Genomic DNA, 8,233 nt, shown 5'->3' with positions numbered 1-8,233 from the left:
GTCGTCAGACCTCCTCCCCCGGCCCAGTGGGTCACAGCCCTGATGTCTCACTGCACGAGGCCTTCACGTGTGTGTGTGAGTGGACCTGCTTTATCCTCACATCTGGGCGCCAGTTCTTAACCAAACACCTTCTTGTGATGACCCTCTGCCTTTGTGGGGACCATTTGGCTGGAGGCCACAAGCACAGGCCTCAGTCTCAGTGTGGGACTGGTCTTTGTCTGTTTGGCCCGTCCTGACAAGCTTCAGCCTGAGGTTGAGGTCAAGATAAGTGGGTGATTCTAGCTGGGTCCCAGTCTGGTTCAGGGTATGAGGGAAATGATGCAAGTCAATGAGAAACAAGCGCACGTCCCAACAAGGACAGAAACACCAGAATGTGTGTGTGCGTGTGACGGCTGCCGACTGCGTCCTCAGCTTTAACGCACTGCACTGAGAACATGTCGTGCTCAGTGTTGCCAGCCGCTCAGGTGACACTGTGTTTTGCAGCTGGCCTCTGGAGCCAGACACTTGAGGACATGTGTGACCGGGCAGGCGCCGAGGTGCGAGCGCAGCCGTCCCTGCAGGGGGCCGACTCAGCACCTGAGCACCATCAGACCCCACTCGGGGAAGTGGTGGTGAGGGCGCTGGTGCAGCACAGTGGTCTGCCGGCGCAGAAGAAGCCAGAAGAGCAACCAGCCACGTGCTGTGGCAGCAGCCAGGTGCAGGACCTGGTCAGGCATCTGCACCGGAGACAATTGAGCAGCTGAGACAAGAGATGGTGACTTTCTATTCACATCTGCCTCAGACGGTTGGACTGGTCTTCAGGAGGAGGTGCTCACTGCTGAGAGACGTAGGCTGATGAAGGAGGGAAACCAGGCCACCGCACCTGAACCGGGTGAGAACACAGCACCAGTCTCTTCCAGTGGTGGGTGGTTGGAACATGGCTCTGCTCCCACCATGCAGGAGCACATGGAGGAGCTGAGCCATCGGACTCACGCGGGCGGTGGAGGAGGAGGAGGAGGAGGAAGAGGAGGAGGGGGAGGAAGAGAAGGAAGAAGACGAAGAGAAGGAGAAGGAAGAGGAAGATGAGAAAGAAGAGGAGGAGAAGGAGAAGGAAGAGGAAGATGAGTAAGAGGAGGAGGAGGAGGAGGAAGAGGAAGATGAGAAAGAGGAGGAGGGGGACGAAGAGAAGGAGAAGGAAGAGGAAGATGAGAAAGAGGAGGAGGAAGAAAAGGAGGAGGAGGAAGAGAAGGAAGAAGAGGAGGAGGAGGAGGAAGATGAGAAAGGGGAGGAGGGGGAGGAAGAGAAGGAAGAGGAAGATGAGAAAGAGGAGGAGGAAGAAGAGGAGGAAGAAAAGGAGGAGGAGGAAGAGAAGGAAGAAGAGGAGGAGGAGGCCTGGTGGCTTCTCTGCGTCAACAGCTGAAGGCCAAGGATGCAGGAGCTCAGTGGAAGGAGCAGACGGCAGCGAGACTGGCCAGGAAGTGGGAGGAGGAGCTGACCTCTGACCTGGAGCACACCTGGAGAGTGTGTTTCTCCTCCACTCAGGTGCAGGCTGAAGCAGCTGTGCTGCAGCTGTCACCTTCATCCATCGTCTCTGTCTCATCTCCTGCTCATCTGGCAGCGCTTGAGCTCATTATGGCTTTTCTTCCAGGACCTGCAGGCCGAGTGGGGACGGCGCCAGGAGCTGAGGGACGAGGTGTGGCTTCATGGCGAGCCGTCATCCAACATGGGTCACCACGTCACCAACGTACCGCCTCTTCCAGGCTGCGGCTTCCTGCCGCTGCTCCTTTTGAAGCCTCTGGGTCACATCTGTGTCCAGAGCTCCACCAGGGCTCAGTGAGTCATGGTGAGGAGAACCGTCGTCCTCAGTGGTGCTGCTCCATCAGAGATTCATCTGACGCCACGGCTTCTTCCACTGCCAGGAAGAAGCTTAAACGTCAGGGTGAGGCAAGACAGACAGACAGACAGACAGAGGGACAGGCAGAGAGAGAGAGAGAGAGAGAGACAGGTCAGTGTGACAGACAGACAGGCAGAGAGAGAGAGAGACAGGACAGTGTGACAGACAGACAGAGAAGACAGACAGACAGACAGGCAGAGAGAGAGAGAGAGAGAGGACAGTGTGACAGACAGACAGACAGAGAGAGAGAGAGAGAGAGGGAGAGAGAGGTCAGTGTGACAGAGAGACAGGCAGAGAGAGAGAGAGACAGGACAGCGTGACAGACAGACAGAGAAGACAGACAGACAGAGAGAGAGAGACAGGTCAGCTTGACAGACAGACAGAGAGACAGGCAGAGAGAGAGAGAGAGAGAGAGAGAGAGAGAGAGAGAGAGAGAGAGAGACAGGTCAGTGTGACAGACAGACAGGCAGAGAGAGAGAGAGACAGGACAGTGTGACAGACAGACAGAGAAGACAGACAGACAGACAGACAGACAGAGAGAGAGAGAGAGAGAGAGACAGGACAGCGTGACAGACAGAGAAGACAGACAGACAGACAGAGAGAGAGAGAGAGAGAGAGAGAGACAGGTCAGTGTGACAGAGAGACAGGCAGAGAGAGAGAGAGACAGGACAGTGTGACAGACAGACAGAGAAGACAGACAGACAGACAGACAGGCAGAGAGAGAGAGAGAGACAGGACAGTGTGACAGACAGACAGAGAAGACAGACAGACAGACAGACAGGCAGAGAGAGAGAGAGAGACAGGACAGTGTGACAGACAGACAGACAGAGAGAGAGAGAGAGAGAGAGAGAGAGAGAGAGAGGTCAGTGTGACAGAGAGACAGGCAGAGAGAGAGAGACAGGACAGCGTGACAGACAGACAGAGAAGACAGACAGAGAGAGAGAGAGAGAGAGAGACAGGTCAGCTTGACAGACAGACAGAGAGACAGGCAGAGAGAGAGAGAGAGACAGGACAGCGTGACAGACAGAGAAGACAGACAGACAGACAGAGAGAGAGAGAGAGAGAGACAGGTCAGCTTGACAGAGAGACAGGCAGAGAGAGAGAGAGAGACAGGACAGCGTGACAGACAGACAGAAAAGACAGACAGACAGACAGACAGGCAGAGAGAGAGAGACAGGACAGCGTGACAGACAGACAGAGAAGACAGACAGACAGAGAGAGAGAGACAGGACAGCGTGACAGACAGACACAGAGAGAGAGAGAGAGACAGGTCAGTGTGACAGACAGACAGAGAGACAGGCAGAGAGAGAGAGACAGGACAGCGTGACAGACAGACAGAGAGAGAGAGAGAGAGAGACAGGTCAGTGTGACAGACAGACAGGCAGAGAGAGAGACAGGACAGTGTGACAGACAGACAGACAGACAGGCAGAGAGAGAGAGAGACAGGACAGTGTGACAGACAGAGAAGACAGACAGACAGAGAGAGAGAGAGAGAGAGACAGGTCAGTGTGACAGACAGACAGGCAGAGAGAGAGAGAGACAGGACAGTGTGACAGACAGACAGAGAAGACAGACAGACAGACACAGCAAGACAGACAGGCAGACGGACATACAGACAGAGAAGACAGACAGACCGACAGGCAGAGACAGACACAGAAAGAGAGACAGGACAGTGCGACAGACAGAGAGAGAGAGAGAGAGAGAGAGAGAGAGAGAGAGACAGAACCGCAGGTTTTGTCCAACTGCTTTATTGCATGTCCCTGATCTCTGCCGTCAGCCTTGTTAAACCTGTACCTTCCTCCTACTGTGAAGATGAATGATTGACGCTGGAGGCGGCAGGTCACGCAGCAGGTCACCGTGACACGAGGCTCTCGCCCTCAACTTCCTCTGTTCTCCAGCCTTTTACGACCTGCAGTCATGGCTCTGCTCCGTCCCGTGATCCGTCATGAAGATAGCTGCGCTCGGAAATGACTCATCTGCACTTAAGTGTTACGACACCATGGGACTCCACTGGCTGAGAAGGTCCTTCAGGCTGGTCAGGTGCAGCAGTGGAGAAAGGCCCCCGCCGTCCAAATCATTGACAAGTCCTTTATTGAGGGCAATATCAAAACAACATACAAGTTCATTGGCCAAGCAACACTGTTGGTGGAGATACATTCAAAAGGAACCTTTTGGACGCAGTAGCACAGCACCAGCACACACTGTGAGCAGTACCAACATACACTGGTTCGCCACGACCCGCACCCCACTATCTGAGCAGCAGATGAGGGCTTGATCTGCTGCTCACAGCTCCATCTCCATGTCCTCCTCTCCAGAGTGGGGCGCCACGTGCTCCGCCGGGGTGGGGGGTCGAGGCGGGGCGGGGCTCTGCCGAACAGCCGTCTGCTGTTTCCGCTGTTTGTGCAGGGAGCCCTTGAGCCTGCGACAGAAGGGGTCCTCGGGCGGCCGCCACAACACCAGCTCCATACAGGAGTGACTCCTGCGCACCACAGGGAAGAGACAGTCGCGTCTTTAGTTGGGGGACGCCAGTCCGGCGAGGCGTGAAGCCAGCGGGGTTCTGACCGACTCTGTGAGAGGGAGAGAGAGGGACGGGAAGAGGGAGCACGTACACGGACTGGGCCACGGTGTGTGGCAGGATGTCGCCCATGCCACGCTGCAGACCTTCCTTCAGACTGTCGGAGAGGACCAGCACCGGCCGCCGGGGCGCCGGCTCCACCTCCAGATCCGGGTCCTCGTCGTCGTCCTCCAGCGTGATCCTGCCACAGGGTCACATCAGAGACTTGCCGCCTCTCGGCCTGTTCTGGCCAGCGCTCACCTGCTTTCGATCTCCCGAAGCTTCCGCTGAGCCGCCTCCATCTCCAGGCAGGAGGGCTCCGCCCGGGGCCCCCCTGCCTGGGGCCGGGCGCCGCACAGGCCCGGGTGGCTGTGGCTGTGGCTGCCAGTGGGCGCCTGGGTCTCCGCCGCCAGTCTCCTCCTCTTGGCCAGACACCCTCTGTGGAGATCAGACTGTGACTGTGGTGGCCATGATCCGGCGCTTGGCTGCTGCCGCACGTACTCATCTGCACTTCTCCTCCTCCGGTGCTTCCTGAGGCAGCGAGCCTCCCAACTGCTGGAAGAAAACCACCACCACCACAGTGAGCTGCGTGCGCCTTCAGGGCGCCCGGCCTCCGACACTCACCTGCCGGACAGTGATGCTGGCTGTGGGTGCTGGGCAGCCGGGGCTGGACCCGGGGCCGGACCCGGGTCCAACTCCGCGAGGCTCGTGTGGCCTGGGAACGCGCACAAGCCGAGCTCGTGCGTCGGTGCTCTGGCATGATGAACGGCCGTCCACTCCATGGACCTATGGGGCTGGAGGGTCACAGAGCGCGGCAGTCAGACCCTCCAACTGGAACCATGAGCTCAGTCGACATGGCGCTGAAGAGGAGCGGCGGGTTTACACCGAGCTAATGGGCCACGATAATCGGAACATCGAGCAGAGAGCTACGCACCGAGCAGCTGTGCGCTGTCACTCAGTGCTAGCCGATGCTAGCTCGCGCAACACCTTCATCAATTCCAGGCCCAAACGTTCGCCGGACATGGAACTACAGGGTGCTTCCGTGTCACGGACAGGAGCAGAGGCTTGCAAGGTCTGGGTCTCTGTCGCGGCGGGAGTCAGGCGAAATTCGGGTCACTCCCCCAAAAGTGAGACGCACCGGAGGAGTCGACACACTTGGAGACGCTCTTCCTGTGCACGCGGTGCATTGTGGGAATTGAAGTCACAGCTTGACGGTATCGGGCTGAAACAGCGATGTGTTTTGAAACGAGCTGGAAACGGTGCGCAAACTTTAGGAAAGGGGAGCAGACAGTGATAGCGAGTTGACGTGACGTCAGTCGATGTGGTCAAAGTAGCGGTGCCAAAGAGTGCATGTGCGACAAGATAGTTGCCCCCACCCCCCGCGCGCGCGCGCGCCCATGAGTTCGTCCCACGGCCCTCTGTTTCCGAGCGCGTGTGTCGTCACATGGGACGGGTCATGTGACCGTCAGCTCCAAGTAGAGGAGGTCGCCGCTGCTTCCTGTACTCAGCCTGAAGTTGACGTCTCCGTGCGGCACCTTTGAAGGTAGTTACTCTGCATTTCGTTTTGGTTATCTGTTGTGTGGCACGGTGCGTTATGTGTTCACATGTGTTTGTTCCAGCCAGACCGTCCAAGATGAATCCCACCGTGATCATCTCGGGATTTCTGCTCCTTGCCTCGTGTGTAAAATGTGGTAAGCGTTTAGAATCGACCTTCCATTGATCCATATGTGCGTGTGATTGTTGGAACATGCGGGCGACCACCAATAAGGGTCATGTTGTGAAACAAGTGCAGAGTGTGCACAGCACGTTCACACGCTCTCCTTCTGCAACCTTCACATGAATCCAGACACTGAAGGATCCGGTGGAAACGTGCTGCTGTTGCTCAACCAGAACCTTCTCCGGTCCTTGGAGGGCCAGAGTGGACTTCCCAACCCAAGTGTTCACCTGGCGCTCCGGCTCTCCGGGACCCACAACCTTGCCACGGAGAGTCTGTACCTGAACAGAATAAAAAACGAGTTGCATCAGGACATTCAGAGGTAAGGCGCCGCCGTGGGCCACTTTTCTCCTGCTAAACGCTGAAGGCGTGATGTGCTGCTCTCCTCAGCCGCCTCTCCAGCCTCAAGGCTGTAGCTGGTCGCTTGGCTCTTTACACCCTGGCACTGAAGGCCTCCTGCTACGACCTCAGCACCGTCACCTTCAGTGTGGGTGACAGGCGCGAGTCGCTGCTGACTCATCTGAAGAAGCAGATGGAGGATGAAAAAGAGCATGTGACACGTAAGAGGCTGGGTCTCATCTGTGTCATGACAGGGATACCGGTTGAATTGAAGCATTTGACTAACGCTTTTTAATGTCACTGTTCCTGCCACAAATGCAGACAGCCACCGACCCCTGACAAACTACTACCAGTACTCGCTGGGTGTCCTGGCTCTGTGCGTGAGTGGCGTCCGGCTCAACGTCCACGTCAGCAACAAGCTTATCAGGGCCGTGGCGCATGAGCGTTTCAACCATGGAGAGAGCGAGAGCGTGGGTGAGATGCGTTCGTCTTGGTATAGCATTTTCGGTTCAATTTGGAGGCGTGACATTGCAATAATGCCAGTAATGTTTGTCATGAGGAAGTGATTCATTAAAAAAGAGCACTTATATGGCTGAATGATGAAATGACACCTGTTCAAAACGAATCTCTTCTTGTGTTGCAGACACGTATGCGATGGCTGGGATGGCGCTTCAGTGTGTGAAGGACTCCGGCCTGTACCAAGAGACCAGTGAGCTCCACGCAGCGCTCAGCAAGATCAAGCTGAAGTTGCTGGCGTCGCAGCGGCAAGACGGACATATTGGCAACGAATTCAGCACCGGCCTGGCTGTGCAAGCAAGTACTCCCTGACCGCCATTTATTCACGGCCACTGTGACATAGATGTGGTTATGTGTGGCGTTCAGGCTTTATTGGCCATGGGACACCTGCTGGCTGAGGATTCGGCCGCCGTGGAAGCCATGAGAACTGCAGTGAAAGACAACAAATATCACAATCCCATGGCCATGTCTCAAGTCCTGCCAGCCCTCCAGCTCAAGTCCTACCTCTCGGTGAAAAACAAAGACTGTCTGAACGAAGATGGTGCTGTTGAGTTCATTCTATAGCTGTTTTGGTTTTTGTCTCGTGTGACCTGCTGTTGTTGTGACGCAGACACTCTGGTGCTGGAGCCCCTGGATCCAGTGCTCAGGCTCCCAGTGCTGAGCACAGTGGCTGTGACAGTTGAAGTGGTCCTGTCGAGCGGGGCGTCGGCGCTGTACAGCTTGGCCGTGCCCCAGGGAAGCTCTGTGCTGGACGCTCTCCACCTCCTGCAGGGGAAAGACGCTGGTTTCAAGTGAGTTCAGGTGGGGTTGGAGAGTCCCGGATGAGCTTTAGCTTTGCGTGACAGGTTCCAGACTGAATCCAGCCTGTGGGGACCTTTCCTAAGTGTGGTCAATGGTGAGATGGCCAGACAGAGTGATCGCAGATACTGGCGCGTCTCGTCTGACGGAGTGGGCCTGAACCAAAGTGAGGATCCCGTTGGAAGTGAGCGTCTCGTCCATCAGTGGGATCAGCGTGCCTTTGCTCTTCTCTGCAGGCGTGGGCGACTTCAAAATTGAAGCTGCTCAACGGATCACCATCGAAAACACCACGTACTGAACTGATGAGCAGCCACTGGACTCTCTTGACCGTGGATGGCCGCATCTCTTTCATTTGAAATACTCATGCGCGATTTGTGTTGCTCCGATCAGGAGTCGCCGTGTTTTTAAATAAAGCTGTGTGCAGTTTTCCGTGCGTGTC

At 56.2% G+C, this 8,233-nt stretch overlaps 2 protein-coding genes across 7 annotated transcripts; one reads left to right on the top strand and one right to left on the bottom strand.

The window, feature by feature from the left end:
* The first annotated feature begins 1,251 nt into the window (after nucleotides 1-1,251).
* Nucleotides 1,252-8,211, top strand: tcn2 (transcobalamin II). 2 transcript variants are annotated; one of them, XM_053870102.1, is made up of 11 exons: nucleotides 1,252-1,521; nucleotides 1,628-5,970; nucleotides 6,051-6,118; nucleotides 6,274-6,463; nucleotides 6,532-6,701; nucleotides 6,802-6,954; nucleotides 7,124-7,293; nucleotides 7,363-7,537; nucleotides 7,607-7,787; nucleotides 7,842-7,960; nucleotides 8,031-8,211. In XM_053870102.1, exons 3-11 carry the CDS (start codon nucleotides 6,061-6,063, stop codon nucleotides 8,090-8,092), a joined length of 1,278 nt encoding a protein of 425 aa, XP_053726077.1. In that variant the 5' UTR covers nucleotides 1,252-1,521; nucleotides 1,628-5,970; nucleotides 6,051-6,060; the 3' UTR covers nucleotides 8,093-8,211. The 2 variants fall into 2 exon arrangements, with proteins under 2 accessions (XP_053726077.1, XP_053726076.1); XM_053870101.1 differs by having other exon boundaries at nucleotides 6,047-6,118.
* ccdc117 (coiled-coil domain containing 117) lies at nucleotides 3,596-5,706 on the bottom strand. 5 transcript variants are annotated; one of them, XM_053870108.1, is made up of 5 exons: nucleotides 5,052-5,706; nucleotides 4,929-4,982; nucleotides 4,689-4,865; nucleotides 4,483-4,629; nucleotides 3,596-4,352 (listed from the first exon to the last, which is right to left on the bottom strand). In XM_053870108.1, the coding sequence occupies exons 1-5, from the start codon at nucleotides 5,207-5,209 to the stop codon at nucleotides 4,157-4,159; spliced, it is 732 nt and encodes a 243-aa protein (XP_053726083.1). In that variant the 5' UTR covers nucleotides 5,210-5,706; the 3' UTR covers nucleotides 3,596-4,156. The 5 variants fall into 5 exon arrangements, with proteins under 5 accessions (XP_053726083.1, XP_053726082.1, XP_053726080.1 ...); XM_053870107.1 differs by having other exon boundaries at nucleotides 4,689-4,982; XM_053870105.1 differs by having other exon boundaries at nucleotides 3,596-4,629.
* Nucleotides 8,212-8,233: the final 22 nt, after the last annotated feature.

Source organism: Synchiropus splendidus, chromosome 7 (genome assembly GCF_027744825.2).
Source record: "Synchiropus splendidus isolate RoL2022-P1 chromosome 7, RoL_Sspl_1.0, whole genome shotgun sequence".
Taxonomy (NCBI): Eukaryota; Metazoa; Chordata; class Actinopteri; order Syngnathiformes; family Callionymidae; genus Synchiropus; species Synchiropus splendidus.
This window is presented reverse-complemented; position numbering and strand designations above follow the sequence as displayed.